Below are 19,660 nucleotides of genomic sequence, written 5' to 3'. Positions count from 1 at the left end.
CATTTCTCCACGTTACCCCTCCTTACTTCGGCATGCTAAAACAGCAAAAATTCTAAAGCTGCTGTAAGATTAATCACAGAAGAACTACGCTATGTTCAATTCTGGCAGTGTCAGCAGAAGAGTCAATGGTGGGGATCAGATGAGCTCCAGCTCATTGGTGGCACGTTTATCAAATTTCCTCACCAGAGAATTCATTGCAAACCTCCCCACCCCCACCCCCTTGGCTTTTGTTACTGTCATTCTGTAAGCCCTTGTGGCGATACAAGTTAGCTTTTTGGGAATCCTTTGGAAGTCTGGCCTCTGACACTTACCTCTCAGCAATACTGGCAGAAAGCTCTGAAGTTTCTTCCGAGCAGCAGTCTGCTTAACCTTTCCCTTACCGTGACTGTGAAGATGCATATTACAAATACGAGGTGGTCCAAATGCTAAACACAACCCTAGAAAGGATGGGAAATGGTCTGTGCAAGGAAAAGCCCATCAAACCATTCTTTGTTAAGGAACAGTGTGTTGAGGGGGACGAAAGGCATGGTGAGATAGTATTTTGCATAGCAGCAGCTGGAGAAGGTTTCCACTCTTCTGTGCTGTGTGTGAATTGTCCTAACATGTCAGAAGAAGTTAAGGAATATGGAAGCAGTGGCGGAGCAAGCTGATCAGGTGTCTGGGGCGGCGCATGTGCCCTGCGCCCAGGGGCGGGGCCAGCTACCTGCGGGGTGGGGCAAGCAGGGCAGGACGCTCCATGGGGCCTCCAAAGAGTCTACCTGCCTCATCCCACTCAACCGCCCTACAGCTGAGCGGGAGGCGGTGGGCAGACCGTTTAGGGCAGCGTGGAGCTGGTGGGCGCCCAAGCCACCACGTTATTCCCAGGAGAGATGCATGGCGTGGGCATGCTGCAGGCCCTGTGGTGAGTGTTAGGTTTCTGTCATGCCACTGTGCAGTTCTTGGAGTCACAAGACTCTGTTGACATTCTAGACTGTTGGAAGTTTCATGGGAGACGGATGTTGAAGTTACTGGTTTCCTGTTTCTGTGTCCTGTTGTTTTCTGTCTCTCACAGAGAGCAAACGCATATTATTTTCTGTCTGGCGTAGTTAGGAATAAAGTAGCAATGTAGCACGTATTTCTGGCTCCTTCTGCTGCTGTCTGAGTACACTGTGCAATGGAGAGCATGCCTGAAGTCTCATTCAAAGGCTTAGGTTGTTAATCACCGCTGGTCGTACGGAGGCTCCGACAGTGAGTCTGGCCTGGCATTTTGTCACCCCCTCAGTGGTGACACCCAGGGCGACCTGCCCCCACCACACACCCCTTCCTCTGCCCCTGTACGGAAGATACCCATTAAAGAAAGCGACTGAATGGATACTGCCTTGTATGAGACGATACAAGTCCTAGCCCAGGACAGAGACTGAATTCCTACAACAGTGTACAGGAAACATTTCAAATACTTTTATCGAGCTGCAAAATGTCACAAAACAGTGCACAAGCTTCGAAGCTGTCCAGAACTCTTCATCGGGTTAGACGTAAATGGAACAGCTGGGACAGAGACAGAGAATAATACTGGCTGGTGTTGGAAGCATGGCGTCTGCATCTGATCAAAGTCTTGATGTGGAATGGGTAGGAGGTAGCAAACATTCAAATGAGGCTCTTAAGGTGCTGTGCTGGTATTGGAATTAGCCTGCATAACAGTGGCTGATTCCCCCATCTCTTAAAACACAAAAACAAACTGGCCGTTACTAGGTCTGCCTGCCTCATTAGGTGGGACTCAAAAAGTTCTTAAAGGTAAAGGTACCCCTGCCCGAGCGGGCCAGTCTTGACAGACTCTGGGGTTTGTGCGCCCATCTCACATCTATAGGCCGGGGGCCAGCGCTGTCCGGAGACACTTCCGGGTCAAGTGGCCAGCGTGACAAAGCTGCATCTGGCGAGCCAGCACAGCACAGCACACGGAACGCCGTTTACCTTCCCGCTGGTAAGCGGTACCTATTTATCTACTTGCACCTGGGGGTGCTTTCGAACTGCTAGGTTGGCAGGCGCTGGGACCGAGCAGCGGGAGCGCACCCCGCCGCGGGGATTCGAACCGCCGACCTTTCGATCGGCAAGCCCTAGGCGCTGAGGCTTTTACCCACAGCGCCACCCGCGCCAAAAAGTTCTTACCTGGAGGAAAATAGGAATCAAAAGAAACAAGGCAAGCCTTACAGGGGCAAAGGTGGAAATTACCTTTAGGTGGTGTGTTAGGCAAAAGGTCAATAAAAGCGAAATTTGGTAGCTTCACATAGCCATTAAAAGGAGTGTTCCTTCTGAGAAATAAAGTCCCCTTTTAAGGTGGTTAGAAGCCCTTTCCTCCTGTTTAGCATCCAGTGTTATGTATTCAGTGGTTTATGTTTGCCTGAGCTTGAGTCTGGACTAAGGATTCTGAGCTCCTGTGTTCTGATTTGATACATGATGTCCAATCACAGAACATTTCAGGATTTGGGCCTCTGCCATTGGCCCTTGAACTCTGAGTCATGATTCGCAGCTTGAAAGTTTAGACAGCCAATCACGGTGGGTTTCTGGAATGTATATAAGCAGTTGCTTTGCCCCTGTTTTCCAGTTATGTAGTTCAATAAAGCTTCTTGCTGTTATTGCTGTCTTGCCTTGTGGGAGCCCAGCTATACGTCACATCCCACTGCTGAATTACTAAATTGAAGAAACGGAGTCTGGTCACAGGCTTCAGATTTCACTTTGCCTGACCTCCTACTCCTTAGAACAGGGGTGAGCTAACCTCTGCCCTCCCTAAGCTGTTGGTCTCCAAGTTCCTTGTACCCTAGACAGCATGTCCAACTGTCAGGGATAATGGGAGCTACAATCCCACAAAATCTGAAGGGCTGCAGGTTCCCCACCGCTGCTTTAAATGATACATATGGTACAGCATTACACACGTGTGCGTCTGCACCCATCCATGCTTAAGCGAATCAACAAATTCTGCGCATGATAAATGGCTCCAACCTACACCCTCACCTCCTGGGAAAAGAGGCAATCTTCACTTGGTATTCTTTCATATGCTTTGGCCTAGCAGAAGCAGCATTTTGCCTCTTCTGTGCAATAACTCCTTTTCCACCCGCTTCACATAACACTCTATCAATGTCTTCAAATTGCATTTTCCAGCATTAATATACTATTTGTTTTGGCTCCTAATTACCTGCTTTATCAGCATGTCATATTTGTTCCCCCCCTTCCGAGTAATTATATTCCGAATCAGTGTGACACTTGATATTGACCTTTATTTTTAGCTTTCTCTCCCCCTCACAGAAAAGAGGGTGAATGCTTATTTATAAACCATGAAAACTGAGTTTGTGAGAATATTGATTTGGTGTCTTTAAAAAGCAGCAGGCTGGCAGGCTGCAACTCGAAGTGATCACTGGCAATTAGCAGGGCACATTTTTCACTGCTAAACCTTGCCTTTACCTTCTAATTCTATTACTGCATTCGCTCCGCTCTTCCCAGAAAGCACTGTGTTTGTGGCAAGAAACCAGCTATCTGTATAATTTAATGAAAGCCAGTGATCAAAACTGATTTAGTCAGTCTCAAAAATAAGGCAGTGGCATAATTGACACCAGGTGTTCAGAAAAGTTTTCAAATAACCATTAAAAAGATTAGATGCTAATTTAATTGTTAAGTTCCTTTGCAGGAATAACAAGATATTAGCTACAGGGTCAAATGCTCCAGATATTTGCATGACCATAATAATTATCTTTTATGGGAGAATTTGAAAGGCTCCAATGTATGTTGGATGCAGCTTAGAGTTGTCTTATATGCTATATTTTTCCAACATGGAGATATTGGAAAAGGCATGCTATTTTTGCAGCACTAGAATGGAGTTTTTATTTTCTCTGGCTCCTTTTGCCTGAATTCATATACTGACCATGAAGATTCTGCAAATGTTGACTTGCCAATCCATATACCAGTCAGTTGTGATAGTAGCAGAACCACTTCTAATTGTAGCATGGTCAACTGTTAATATATTATCTTTAAAATATTGCTTTCAGGAGGGTATAATTCCTCTAGAAGGGGCACAGTGTCTGACATCCACAGACTGCTTGTAAAAATGGATTGGAGTAAACTTAGAATCATAGAGTGAATGAAGGCATCTCCTCCCATAATTGGCTGGGCAGGCGTGATGTGGCTGCGGTTGGCGCAAGGGGACATCTATCCCTTGCCCCCGAGCCAGATCACCCCAAGGGCCCAGATGCCCGGCTGCAATGCTGCCCACTACGAAAGGAGAGAGGTTCACCCCCCCAATCTAGTGCTACCCAAAATTTCAAACTACAAGTCCCTTCAGTGCCAGCCAACATAGCACATCTGAAAGATACCACATTTCAGAAGACCGACCTAGATGTTCATTTTCTGTTAACAGTTCTCAAGAATCTATTCAACAAGGCCGAGAACTGTCCAAACAGTAGCAATTTTGGAGTGTCCTGTTGAAAGTGATCAAACGTTTTCAGTATTGAAAGAGCGAGCAATGCTATTTTGCTCGCCGTCAGTGCTGACACATAGCTGGTTGGCTATGTATCTACATAATGACACCTCGCTTGTTATGTGATTTGGCTGGCACCTCCCATGTAACTATCCCAAAGAGGAAGTTATAACAAAGAAGTCAATAGTAGGTCAAGGAAAACAATGGCATATTGCAATAAAAATATGCAATGTACCCTTCCCACATCAAATTCTGGGTGTGGTTTATTGTTTTTCTTAGACAGATCTAAGGAGATAATCCTATGGAAAGATCCAGCTGGATGAACAACTCACGATGCAGGAGATCTCCAGCTCAGCTGGAGGATTCCTGGCTCAGTTGATCTCCCCTGGCGTAACTCGCTCATCCCAGGTGAATCAGGGCTCAGATATATCCTGGCAACTTGTATCAGAAAAATGTAGCAGAGCATTTGGGGTGGTTTTTTGGGGGGGAGGGGGGATTCATGTTTGTTTTATACCTTTGCTTTAAAGTACTCAGAGCAAGATACGCTTGATCAGCCCAGATATCAGCACAGCAACAAAGTCTTAGTATCTTGACCAAGGTCTTTCACATGTAAGCTGGAATTCAGACCCACGCTTCCCTGATCCAAAGCCCTCAAAGAAGGAGCTATGTCCTATTGGCACCCACAAGTTGTGATATTGCTGCAAAATTGGTGATCCAGTGAAAAGTGACACTTCTTTGTCCTCCTTATAATTTCATCTAAATGAAGACCAGTCTCTTGAAGTTTGACAACACAGTGGAAATTAACTTCATCGCCAATATAGAGCAATTCCTGAAACAACTGCAAGCACTCAGTTATCTATATTAAAGATATGTCAAAGCTGTGGGCTGCTGCAAGTTCTTGAAGTACAAGAAGAGAGACACTGACGAAAAGCATGCACACAGTTAGAGAGAAGGCGAGCAAATTCTTTGCTGAATATTTCATTAATCATGAAGACTCTATGTCATCCACATCATTCCTTTTTGCACCAGAACACCTCCCAGTAGATTACAAAGATCTGCAATACGGAGTGGGCGGGGGAATGTGACAGATGACTTATTTTTATATTCTGGATTTGAGCTGTCTACTCTTTACCTACTCAACTACATTCTGTGATATGAATGTAAATTATTTAATCAGATTGCCGCTTTCACACTCTCATTTTAGACTAGAATGTGGGGGAAGCCTTGGAAAAGAAAGCATGGGGGAATACCAGGGCGACGATTCACAAAAGTAAGGACAAACAGTTCGGCTTGGGTCCTCAGTGCTCTGAATGGATAATATACATTTAAATTATTTCACAGAATCATAGAATTATAGAGTTGGAAGGGACCCTGAGGATCATCTAGTCCAATGTAGGAATATGCAGCTGTCCCATACTGTGATCAAACCATCAACCTTGACATTACCATCACCATGCTCTAACCATCTGAGCTAATTGTTGGAAGAGACCCCAAGGGCCATCTATTCCAACCCCCTGAAATGCAGGAATCTCAACTAAAGCCTCCATGACAGATGGCCATCCAACCTCTGCTTAAAAACCTCCAGTGAAGGAAAGTTCACAACCTCCCGAGGGAGTCCATTCCCTGTCAAATAGATCTTACCATCACAAAATTCTTCCTGATGTTTAGTCGGAACCTCTTATCAGCACCATCCAAAGTCATGAGTCAGAACTAATGGCTTTGCAAAGAACAACATATATAAAAATGACAATCATGGTTTTGTTCATCATCAGTCCTCAGGTTCCACTGCTCTGCTTGGGACATAACCTTTGATCAAACAATCCTTCTTTTGGGATACTGATGTCATGTATTTACATGTTTTGTTTCCTCTTTAGCTGACAAGCATATGGTTTGGATTTATATACTGAAAAACAAATGAGAAGAGAAGAGAGCCTTGCCCTCATCTGAGAAAAAAAAGAACAAACTTGGGAGATCCTAATGACACAAATCTCTCATTTGATACCTAGTCTGCCCTTAGATCCTACAACTTCTGGTGATGTGGAAGAAATTTGTTCCATTCGCACCTACCTAATTTACACTCTGTACAGTGGTGCCTCGCAAGACAAAATTAATCCGTTCCGCGAGTCTCTTCGTCTAGCGGTTTTTTCGTCTTGCGAAGCAACCCTATTAGCGGCTTAGTGGATTAGCTCTATTAAAGGCTTAGCGGCTATTAAAGGCTTAGCGGCTATTAAAGGCTTAGCAGATTAGCAGCTAAAAGGCTATTAGTGGCTTAGCGGCTTAGAAAAAGGGTGGGAAGCGGAAAAATATCGGAACACTCGCAAGACGTTTTCGTCTTGCAAAGCAAGCCCATAGGGAAAATCGTCTTGCGAAGCAGCTCAAAAACGGGAAACCCTTTCGTCTAGCGGGTTTTCCATCTTGCGAGGCATTTGTCTTGCGGGGCACCACTGTAAATCAATCCTGGAATCAAATGAAGCTGTCCTTATAAATTTACACTTCTCTACATTTTGTGATGCAGTTCTCCAGGCAAAACACATGTGCAGAATGTGTGCATTGGGAAAAGAGCACAGAAAAATGTGGATTTTGGTGAAAATAACATACAGAAATGTATTGTGCTGGAGGGAAACGCTTGAAGAAATGTGCTTGGAAATGTGTATCTGAATGGAGGAGGTTACTTTCTTTAAAAAAGGCAAATTGATGCAGAAAAGAGTTTGACTGAACTTAAATAACATGAGGAAAAGAGAAAAACCAACACTGACAGATCTGTCCACCTCATACACCCTCAGACATTCGTTACAGGCTAGCTTTCCATCTGCAGCATCCAACATGAAATCCATTAGTTGTACTCCAGAGCTCCTCATCATGTTACTTCTTCTGTATGCTGGAATCAGGTCTCAGAGACTGAGACTCAGAAGGAGGGGGAGATGTGGGTCAGGCAGGCTGGCATCCCTATAAAGGGATTTGTGCTACATAAATACTGACATATGTTCCTTTCTAAATGGAAATCTCAACAGTATAGCTATCATCTTGACTTAGTCCAAGGAAGAAAACATCCCACAGTTACACGTCAACAAACTTGCCTTTCAGCTATAATTGTGGCATAGATTGAAAGTTGCGCACCATAAAGGACAGCATGGAATAGGAGATGAAGGCTCCAGTGAAGCATTGACAGGAAAGAACCAGCAATGAAAAGAAATAATTTGGATTACCTTAGATACTCTGTTAGCAACTTCTCTGCCTACGGTCAGTCCCTGAACAAAGGTCCTTGCAGCGATGAAAGCTCTTGTCACTTGAACCTTCAGTTTCCTGGGTACGTCTCCAAAAGGCTTAAGCTGGTCTGTGTATTTGCTTACACACTCTAGGTAGTCCTCAGAGAAATGATAGTGGGGGTTTATGAGCTGGAACATTCGCTCTAATAGCCGAGCCCAGAAGTCATTCAACATTTCCTCCAAGTTCACGTTGCCTCCTGTATAATACCGTTTCAGTTCTATGAAGAGGTCCTGGAACACTTCCGAATTCTGCATGTACAGCATGCCGTATGTCCGTACAAACATATCATTTAAAGATCTTTCGGCATTCTCCAGGAGTTCTCGGAAAAATTCTATACAAAATAGAAGCATAAGCGTAAGGAAAACAATATATAATATGAAGGAAAGCAAACAATATTAGTGATAATCAGGATTAGGACAGCGTGTCACATTTGTTTTCAACTTTTAAAGCAAGGGGGTGCCAGAATCAGACCCCAAACTCACCAGGCACCTTCTGAATGTGTTGTAGAGCACTGGGGTAACATCATAGCACTGAGCTGAAGGGAGACATTTCAGCCTCCCTGCCCAGACAACTACTGTATAGGTAGGATATCAAAATTGTACTTTCTTCACTCCTTAACCAATACACTGTAGAGCAGAAAGAGCACAATCTTCTGTCCCACTGCAGCACTCAGCTGCACTCTTCCACTGATCTGCACCAGTCAGCTATTGTCAGAGACTGGCTGGCTGAGGAAGAACGATGGGTGCCGCCTGGCCTAGAGCCCACCAAAGATGACGCAGAAGACAATTTAGACCTCGGATCATGGTTGTGGGACACTGGAGAGCAGTCCGGGGAGGCTTGAGCAATCAAGGGTAGGGTGGTCAGAAGAAGGAGGCAGTGGCGTAGCGTGGGTTGTCAGCACCCGGGGCAAGGCAAGTAATTTGCGTCCCCTAACCCCTAACCTGCCGTCGCTGCCAGCTTCTTCTTGCTGCTGCCTGGTCTGGTCTGGTGTGGTTCTCTCCCGTGCTCAGCGCTGCGCTGGGCGGCCACTGCACTGTCCCTCCCCCAGATAGTCCCTCGCTCTCTCTCCGCACCGCACGCCTGGCACCCACCCCTCCACAGTGGGCGGCGACCTGGCGGCTCGGATCGGATCGGATTCGCACAGCCAGCACTGCAGTGAGAGAGAGTGAGTGAGCCAGGTAGGGGCAGAGAGCTGAGAGTGCGAGCGCGCCCCCCCCCCCGATGTTGTGCCCGGTGCGGCTGGCCCCCCCTGCACCCCCCACGCTACGCCACTGGAAGGAGGCCCTTCCAGGAGAGGGCTCAATGTCAGTGCAGACTCAGCGGAGAGCAGTCAGAGATGGTCCCTGCTACCTGTCAGATGGACAGTTCCAGTCCTGCTGGTTCTCCTCCTCCTCTGCCACCCCACGCAAGGAGGGTCCTGCGCATCCTGAGCAATGGGCCAGGCAGGCTCAGAGGAGGAACCCACCCGCTTGTCACAGTCTCTGTCTGCTTGGTAGGGATACAGAGTGAGAGGCTAGAGGGGTAGGTGGGCCCAGTGGTCAGATTCAGCAACGTCTCATGCTTAATGAGTCGAGCCAGAGTAACACTGCTGTGTTGTAACTTTCTGCAAAGAAAAGCTAATTGCATTTCTTGCCTCAATTTCTTTCCTGCCCTGCAGAGGACCTGTGCTTGCCTGACAGCTCCTTGACAGCTGTGGACTCTGTGCCTCTCTTTGTGGTTGTGTGTTTGTGTAATGTGTATGAAAATGTGGGGTAGTTGCACAAACTCTGGGCACCCCACTTCCTTGGACAGATCTATTCTGGGCGTGCAGCCTTCAACTAAAAAAAACCTGCCTATCTCCATCCTTAATTAACTGGTCAAGAAAGAATCTTGTGCCAAGAATCTTGTTGCCTGTGCATGTGGGTTGGTCAATATTATGCAGCTTTGCTCTGAAGATTTGACATTGAGAAGAGTTCCTTTGAAATAATATTAAGAGAACATTAGATTCCTCATGAGGATGCAGAATATATCATTTTTTTAAAAATCCATAGCCCTAAATGTTAAATATGCTTTTAAGGAAAACTGCTACAAAAGCTGTTCCATTTATATTTAAAGGATTGTTTAAGCAATGCAGCTCTTGTCACTTAGAAACTGAATTGGCAGTGTTTCTGCTTTTGAGTATGAAATAAGGGGAAGAATGCTATTTAGCAAATTCTGTGCCTAAGTCAACAAGTTTAAAATAAAGTGTTGTTTTAAAGGCTTGCATGTGGGAGTAGAGGGAGATGAGGGAGTGGCTTAGAGGAATGCAATCATGGCAGAGCCTAATTTAGCACATGGTCATGCTCAGAATGAGAAGAAAATCAGATGAGGCTGTCATAGTTGGGTTCAGCATAAGGGGGAAACTAGATCCCAGATGTGCAAAACTGGTTTTTTTTATAAGTGCACACCAAAGAAAACCGCGTGTTGTAAAACAGAACATTGTAAGCTTACTACACTTTTAAGTGATTGCTGATCCATGGCCATTTGATGTACCTTTGGGGACAATTAATTTGCTGGTGAAGAATTATCATGGAAACAGTTCATTATCCTGGAAGAAGTGTTCTGTCTGCTGCTGTTCTTGGAGCACCCATTGCTACATTTGGAGTACCCATCATCTCACGTATCGACTGTGGGAAGACATTCTGCCTCCATTTCAGTAACTTAGCACTCCTACCATTCCTGTTCATGGAACATTTACAGTGGTGCCTCGGATTAAGTACTTAATTCGTTCCGGAGGTCCGTTCTTAACCTGAAACTGTTCTTAACCTGAAGCACCACTTTAGCTAATGGGGCTTCCTGCTGCTGCCACGCTGCTGGAGCACGATTTCTGTTCTCATCCTGAAGCAAAGTTCTTAACCTGAAGCACTATTTCTGGGTTAGCAGAGTCTGTAACCTGAAGCGTATGTAACCGGAGGTACCACTGTATTTGATTCTTCATAGTTTGTGGCTCCATGCACATATTATATGTCTTTTTGATAAGTGGGCAGTGGAAGGAGGAGATAGATCAGAACTGTGGCAAGAGGAGGGGCTTCAAACCATTGCCCCTACACTACAGTCCCAAATAAAGTGAAACCCCTTGTTGCTGCTGTTTGCAATGCCACTTGTCCAGCGAAAGGTACCAATCACTTGCTATTGACTGTAGTTCCCTTCACATGGTTGACTCATGATTCTCCCCCAAGCAAAATGATTCTCCCCCAAGCAAAATCCTTAGCGCTCTTCCCTAATGGAAGAGGTTGCATCAAGTAATCTCAAGCTTTGCTGAGGATGAAACAGGACTTCTGAAGGAAACCTGCAGAATAGTGCACCAACAGTGTGACGCGGCAGCTAAAAAAGCCAATGCAATTCTGGGCTGCACCAATAGGAGTATAGCATCTAGATCAAGGGAAGTAATAGTGCCACTGTATTCTGCTCTGGTCAGACCTCACCTGGAGTACTGTGTCCAGTTCTGGGCACCACAGTTCAAGAAGGACACTGACAAACTGGAACGTGTCCAGAGGAGGGCAACCAAAATGGTCAAAGGCCTGGAAACGATGCCTTATGAGGAACGGCTAAGGGAGCTGGGCATGTTTAGCCTGGAGAAGAGGAGGTTAAGGGGTGATATGATAGCCATGTTCAAATATATAAAAGGATGTCACATAGAGGAGGGAGAAAGGTTGTTTTCTGCTGCTCCAGAGAAGGGGACACGGAGCAATGGATCCAAACTACAAGAAAGAAGATTCCACCTAAACATTAGGAAGAACTTCCTGACAGTAAGAGCTGTTCGACAGTGGAATTTGCTGCCAAGGAGTGTGGTGGAGTCTCCTCCTTTGGAGGTCTTTAAGCAGAGGCTTGACAACCATATGTCAGGAGTGCTCTGATGGTGTTTCCTGCTTGGCAGGGGGTTGGACTCGATGGCCCTTGCGGTCTCTTCCAACTCTAGGATTCTATGATTCTATGATTTCCAAGCACAGTGTTTTTGACTAATTTGCACGTGGGTCAGGAAGCACTTGTCAGTGGATGGTAGGAGGTGCTTGATGCATCTGCAGTAGCTGATTTCCACCATGACCCAATTTTAATTGATTTTTCTTCAGAGAAGCTCAGACGTACTGTGCAGGGTGGGGTGGGGGCAGAAAGCAGGCACGTGTGGAGGACTCCCTGGTCCTGAATGGGGTAACTGTGCCCCTGAAGGACCAGGCCCGTAGCCTGGGAGACATGTTGGACTCACAGCTGTCCATGGAGGCACAGGTCAATTATGTATCCAGGCAGCTGTCTACCAGTTCCACCTGATACACAGGCTGAGACCGTACCTGCCCGCAGACTGTCTGGCCAGAATGGTGCATGCTCTAGTTATCTCCCGCTTGGACTACTGCAATGCGCTCTGTGTTAAGGCTACCAGATGCCTCCATTTCCCGGGGACAGTCCCCAGATTTACAAATCAGTCCCCATACAAAATCCATTGAAGTTGAAAAAGTGTCCCCGGATTCATTGAAAAAATCTAGTAACCTTACTCTATGTGGGGCTACCTTTGAAGGTGAAACTACAAGTAATCCAGAATGTGGCAGCTAGACTGGTGACTGGGAGTGGCCATATAACACTGGTCCTGAAAGACCTACATTGGCTCCCAGTACATTTCCAAGCACAAGTCAAAGTGTTGGTGCTGACCTTTAAAGCCCTAAACGGCCTCAAAGGCCCAGTATACCTGAAGGAGCGTCTCCACCCCCATCGTTCTGCCTGGACACTGAGGTCCAGCACTGAGGGTGTTCTGGTGGTTCCCTCCCTGCGAGAAGCAAAGTTACAGGGAACCAGGCAGATGGCCTTTTCGGTAGTGGCGCCTGCGCTGTGGAACGGCCTCCCATCAGATGTCAAGGAACTAAACAACTACCTGACTTTTAGAAGACATCTGAAGGCTTTAGGGAAGTCTTTAATGTTTGATGTTTTATTGTATTTTTAATATTTTGTTGGAAGCCGCCCAGAGTGGGGAAACCCAGCAGATGGGTGGGGTAATAATAATAATAATAATAATAATAATAATAATAATAATAATAAATTATGAAACCAAAAATAAGTGGAGATGGCCAAAAGAAGAACAGTTTGCATGGGGGAAGCAAGTTCAAGTGCAGGGTTCTTCTCTTCCAGCTGCCAGCGATATACACTCTCTTTGTCTGAAGTCATACAGTTTTGGAAACATGTATTTCCTAAGATAGCTATAGCTCCACCCTAAACAATTTAAAGCGATATTTGATCTCGGAATACTCTGCCAGTTGTGACCGCATCTTTGTGTTTTTACTCCTCCTTTGCAGCCAAGTGAAGAAAGCAGATGTCAGAAAGGCTCACCAGCAAACACATGAGTTTAATACCATTTCCCAGCAGGGCGTGTTAAAATGCCTTTTGGACAGAATCACGAACAGTTCGGCTAGTCATGTTTTCCTTTTTGCAAAACGTTTGTGCTCCCAATCACCTATAATCCACACTGGCGTATCCTGTTACTTTCAGAAGTGCAAACTACATCCAATACATTGTATATCATTTATACTGTGAGCTGAATAAGTCTCACATTGTTAATAGAGGAAGATCCCTGTTAACACGTGGCTTTATTGAAGCCACACTAGAAACTTCTTCACTTCATTTATTATAAACTTTCTGCAGCATTACAAAACCACCACTGTGTTAATTAAACAATGTTAAAGTTAACAGTTAAAGGCTTAGCAATAAGAAAATGTTATAATAGAAGCTGTCTCTCTCTCTTGTGGTCACTATGAGTACTTAGATTTTATGGCTTTTCATATGAGATCCAAGCCTAATCCTAGACTGGCAGATACAATGTCATATATTACGAACATATGTATTGGTGTTAATGAGAAGGGGGGAGTTCATAGTAGCAGCTTTGCAGTCTTGTTTTCTTATCCCACAGATGAAACACATGTCACTCGACAAGAAAAATTAGCTAACAGATTAGAAGTTCAAATTTATGAAATCTATTAAATATTTAAATATGTATTAAACATATAAGCCACAAGAATTTGAAGATGAAGAATGGAAAGTGAGAATGGGAGCAGAGCAGTGCAAGAGAGTAAAACTGTAAGTTATGAGCAGGAAAAAGCAAGAAACAAAGGAAATTTATTCTTTTGTTCCAAATACATTTATTTTCTGGCAAGAGAAATAATCACAAATATCTAGCTAAAGCTATTAGAATATTGTGTATCTGGTATATTAATTGCTCTTTTATAGGAAATAGTGGTGTTACAAGAAGGCCCCAGTTGATGTGGAATAAGTACAACTTTCTTTATGGAACATAAGAGTTATTTTAATTCCTGTCTAATGGGAAACAGGCAACATCCTGCATTCTAACTGGTGATATATTAGGAACAGATTTGGTCAATGCTTTCAGAACTGTTAGGAATTTTTTGCTGACAAGGCAGATTGCACATGTAGCACATAGTGGATCCTGAAAAGAGCTTTTCTTTCCTCAATATATTTTCTTTCATTTGATGGGAAATGTCCCTGTTTTATGGTCTGTCCCTTGAACAACCACCTCTGCAAATATTGCATTTGTTCCCACAAGGTCAGTGTGAAAACATCAGCCATACAGTGAATGCAAGGTCAGTGGTATAATGCATACTCTAATTTACACCAAATACACCACAGATACACTGACCACGGAAGTAAGTCTCATGGGAGTCAACAGGACTTACTACTGAGTAGACAGATATAGAATGCTGCTGTAAATAAGGTCAAAAAGAAAGTATAATACTTAGAAAAGCCTGCCTCAAACATGCATTTTTCTTTTTATCAACTACCTATTCTTCTTTTCTTTATTCTTTAGCAGATATTAGTGTTTTGATATTGTTGCTGAGCCAACTCAGTCATCATTGGAGACACTTCTTTCTTCTCCTCTATCTCTCATCAGTACCATGAGGTAACAGACAAGCATAAAGCACACGTTGCAGCCATATTTAGGGACATGTAGAAAATGCATATGGAAAGACAAATCTATAAAGATGATCTGATGAAGGGTAAAATCACAGCATATATGGGCAGATGCCACAATTGAAGAAGAAGAAGAGGAGGAAGTGGAGGAGGAGGAGGAGGAGGAGGAGGAGGAGTTTGGATTTGATATCCCACTTTATCACTACCTTAAGGAGTCTCAAAGCAGCTAACAATCTCCTTTTCCTTCCTTCCCCACAACAAACACTCTGTGAGGTGAGTAGGGCTGAGAGATTTCAGAGAAGTGTGACTAACCCAAGGTCACCCAGCAGCTGCATGTGGAGGAGTGGAGATGCGAACCCGGTTCACCAGATTACAAGTCCACCGCTCTTAACCACTACACCACACTGGCTACTAACACACACACACACACACGAGAGAGAGAGAGAGAGAGAGAGAGAGAAGAATGACAACCCCATTGGATGAAACATGTTTCAGAATTGGATTTAAGTGCATTTGGCAAAAGATTACAATATCACACCTCCATATATTACCCTCTGGAACTCCTGGAAAATTAAACGGTCAGTGTTAAGTTATCCTATTTGTACGTATTCTGTGGGGTGTTTTGCCTTTCAGTATAATTCTACCTGTGTCAGGAAGCAGGTCTGATACTTGTGAGTGCTTAAAATTATCGCCATGTGAATGGGGTCGTGAGTATTTAACTCTTCTCTATGATCATTCCCTATCACCAAAGAGTTATTTAGAACTGCACAAATTGTGCACACACTGGCATTCTTAAATATCTGGCTCACGTGAGATGCAATTTGTACAATGGGATTTGTGGCCAACAATGGGATTTGTGGCCAACCTTGTCTTCTGGATAAAGAGTGGCTTCTTATTTCGAGAGGCTGGTCTAAATCTTCCAGTTTTCTCCTGGTCTCCCATGCCACAAATTGACTTTATTGTTGTTGTTGTTGTTGCTGCTGTTGTTAAGCCAAACTAAGTACCTAATGCACATTATATGATGCATGACAAAGCCATTGCAACAAATCCAGAGGTTTGCTACCTTCATATTATATAGCATACAAAAGGAATCCGTATGCAATCAGTGGACATAACTGAGAGATAATGTGGTATAGTGGTTAGTGCTGTTGGACTAGGGCAGGATCCAGGTTCAAATCCCTTGAGCCTGTCACTACCTATCAGCCTAACTGGCTTCTTGTGAAAATAAAATGAGGAAATAAGAACTATGCAGGCTGCCTTGAGTTTCTTGGAAGACGGGTGTATTATGAACGTAATAACGCAATTAAATAAATACTTTACCTCATGTCTGAAGGCTGAAATGCTAGCTTGGAAGTTGGAAATGCTATTTGTCTGTGAGAGTGGAATGGACTTTAGCTACTGAAACTTTTGCTAAGACTTTGTCGTCCTCGTCTCTCCTCTCCTCTGCAGCTTTCTGCACATCCTAAAAGCTGCTTCAGAGGGTTGGGGAATCCTTTGGAGCAGATTTGGGAGGCTGTAGGGAGGAGGAGATTACAGTGGTACCTCAGTTTTTGAACGTTATCTGTTCCAGAAGACCATTCGAGTTTCAAAACGTTCAAAAACCGAAAACTCAGTATGGAAGCCTCAATACGGAAAACTCAAAACGGAAGCCACATGGTATGCTTGACCTCCGAGGCGAGTTCGAAAACCGAAGCATTTACTTCTGGGTTTACGGCATTCAAAAATCGAAATGTTTGTCAATGGAGACATTTGAAAACCGAGGTAGCACTGTAATTCCCATCGTGTGGGTAGTTTGTGCAACATTGGATTGTGCCTAGTGTGTTGGAAGCTGCTTACCACTTACACACACAAACACATCAACATTTAAACACAATGCAATCAGCAAATTAAATACCATATTTTTCGCCCCATAGGACGCACCGGCCCATAGGACGCACCTAGTTTTTTAGGGGGGAAATAAAGAAAAAACTCCCCCCCCCAGGTGCACTGCGCTAAGCATGAAGCTTGGGGCATGCTGAGCTCAGTGCGCCCCAAGCTTCTGGGTGCCGGCAAGGTCTCCGCTAGCCTTGGGAGAGGCGCGCGACTTCGCGTGCCTCTCCCACGGCTAGCGGAGCGCTGCACTAATCCCGAAGCTTGGGGCGTGCTGAGCTCAGCGCCCCCCAAGCTTCTGGGTGCCGGCAAGGTCTTCGCTAGCCATGGGAGAGCTGGGTCTCCCACGGCTAGCGGATAGCTTCCTGAAGCCTGCATTCGCCCCATAGGACACACACACATTTCCCCTTCATTTTTGGAGGGGAAAAAGTGTGTCCTATAGGGCGAAAAATACGGTAATGCAAGCCCCTGAAGGGAATGGAACCTGGAATGATTTTGAAAAGTCATGCCTCTACTCATTACAGCAATGGGAATGTGCGTACAACCCAGCTTCCCTCACAGCCTATAAAATGCTAGGTGCCAACTAATTACACATTTGCCTCTATATTAGTAAAAACCACCTCCAGTATGTTATAATTTTATTGTCCCCTACATAGCCCTAGATGTTAAGTGCTGCTGTATTTACCAAGCATGTAATTAAGTGTGAGTTCCCATTAAGCAATGTAATATTAGGGTTCATTATGAAATTACACTGTTCAGTCAACCTAGCATTGAAAATACAGTTGTCACTTTCACTGACATAAGCATAATTTGATTAGGCACAAGTTAACCCCCTGAATAGCCAAATAGTGCTTTATTCATATTTACATTTCAACTTTCAATATAAACTATGTTTTAATTGGCAGATATATTTTTCCTGCCCACAGTTAACTATGGTGATAACGTCGTGCCTAATATTATATGATATTATATTACCTCAGGCCTGGCTTACGTAAGCAACAGGCTAAGGAAACAGAACAGCTGATGTGGCAGAATGCACTGCACCACGCCAGGTGAAAAGTCACATTTCTGAGTGTTCCTTTGTGTTATTCTGTATATTGGAAGTGGGAGAGAAGGAGAGAGGATCTGTGCCATGAAATAAATTCCTCCTTCATGTGCTAAGCTGTTTTGATTTGTTTACAGACAACCTTTTATGAAAAGAAGCATTTAAAATGGCAAAAAAACCCACTAAGAAAAAATTCTATGGGCCACAGCAGCTGCCCCATCAATGCCAAGTGCTGCTACCTGCCCTGGACATCAAAGGTAGTTTGATGAAAATAGGTGGTGATATATATATATATATATATATATATATATGCAGGTTTTGGTGTCTTCGGGTGTCTTCCCGTGTAAGAGTCGGGGTGTCTGTGCGACGTTTCGACGAGGTCTCACTCGTCATCTTCAGGCTGGTGCTTTCGGCTTCTTGTTACTGGAACAGAGCAGAGTCTGGTGTTTGAGTTCCTATAAATACTGTTGAGGGGTGTGGTGTATAGCCTCCAACGTTCTGGGCAGAGAGGAAGTTCCTAGATTAGTGTGCCTTTTCTTCTACACCCGAAGACACCAAAACCTGCATTCCTGTACCCGTGAAAATCTACGAAAGCATATATATATATATATATATATATATATATATATGTTGTGCATTATTTCATAAGGTTGCTGAATCCTCATTTCAACTTAGAAATCATCTAAGAACATCTCCAGCATCTAATCAAAAGGCAATTTAGATAACTCCCCCTTCCACAGCTGGATTTTTTAAAAAACACACACATACACACACACAGAGAGAGAGAGAGAGAGAGAGAGAGAGAGAGAGAGAGAGAGAGAGAGGAAAAGCTGTAGCATTAGTCCATTTAAGTCCCTACATAGTCCATTTTAAGAAGTTTTCAGGAACAGATAGGAGCACTTGAACTTCATGGCAGCATAACATGGGAAGAAGGCTTCCATAAATACTGTGTAAACCCCATCCTGGGAGTCTTTGACTGCCCACCGACCTCCCCTATTCATTCACAGTTTCTCCCCCTTCTTTTAAAGTTCTGTGTGTCTGTGATTTCTCAAATGAATACATGGAGCAGCAGAAGGCCAGGGATTTGGCATATCTCCCAGGAGTAGTTTACTGGAACAAATGGACCAAACTGCAGGCATGTTTAATCCCTTGGATTACCTCCTGCTTTTTCAAGGTGATGCTCAGGGATGCTGTTACTTAACGCTGATACGGCCGGGATGCAAAAATCACACACCGTTTTAGAAAGTTAGACGCCAGGTCATTACTTGAACTGCTGATTTCATCCTGATCACAAATATTAAAGCTCAAAAGAAAGAGGTCCGTGAAGGAACCACAATTCCAGGGTCTGCATTTAACAGCAGCCAGGCTTTCAAGAGAGGCTGTCGCGCACAAAAAATATAGCTATTATCTAAAACAAAGGGAAAGCACACTGCAAATTAATACATGAAGTTAGATTTTTTTCCAGTAATGTCATAAAGCTTGCCTTTGGCATACATGATCTGATCCTTTTATCTTAACTGCCCTAATTGTCACAGCTGCTGTACTGAATCTATGCTTCTTTTAAGCTTGGATATAAATATATACATACTGTGCATGTGTGTGTGCGCACATATTCCATTCACCTGCTTCTTTACAGCAGTCCTGAAAAAAGCATTGCTATTTCAAGCAGAGAGAAAGAAATATTTTAAGACTAGTAATCAGCAATTCAGAGTAGGAGGTGAGAATGGCAGAATGCTACTGGGAATAAGATGTCTGTGCCTTAGTTGGGCTTGTTGTTAAAAGGTTTAAAATCTTCGGTGACAACCTGCTCCTCTGATTTTTGCCATCTTGACCCAAGGATATAGGTGGCCTGCCTAGAGAACCTGCTTTCCCCCCAAATGACTGTTTACCCAATCTTCCTGAGAATGGCTGATGGTAATGAATCTTCTTTCCTCTGGCCCCAAGTGCTGCATTCAGTTATCATCAAGCACAGGCGTCAAGGAGCGCTCTAATCTTCCACTGATGGATGGAATACTAACCTTTCACAAGATTAGAGACACAAGGTGCTCTGAAGATAATAAAATTCAAATAGGTTTATTTCAAAGGGCAACTCAATCTTGATTTTCTTCATGGGT

At 44.2% G+C, this 19,660-nt stretch overlaps 1 protein-coding gene across 2 annotated transcripts in view; it reads right to left on the bottom strand.

Moving 5' to 3' along the window:
* The window catches only part of GPC6 (glypican 6), an 826,581-nt gene that overhangs the window by 380,177 nt on the left and 426,744 nt on the right, over positions 1–19,660 (bottom strand). For both annotated transcript variants that reach the window (XM_082218698.1, XM_082218699.1), the window contains exon 3: positions 7,648–8,039. In XM_082218698.1, the coding sequence (XP_082074824.1) occupies positions 7,648–8,039 (392 nt within the window). The remainder of the gene's footprint in view (positions 1–7,647; positions 8,040–19,660) is intronic.

This window comes from Podarcis vaucheri (genome assembly GCF_965113315.1).
Source record: "Podarcis vaucheri genome assembly, chromosome: 4".
Taxonomy (NCBI): domain Eukaryota; kingdom Metazoa; phylum Chordata; class Lepidosauria; order Squamata; family Lacertidae; genus Podarcis; species Podarcis vaucheri.
Note: the sequence above shows the minus strand (reverse complement) of the source record. Positions and strands in the feature narration are given on the sequence as shown.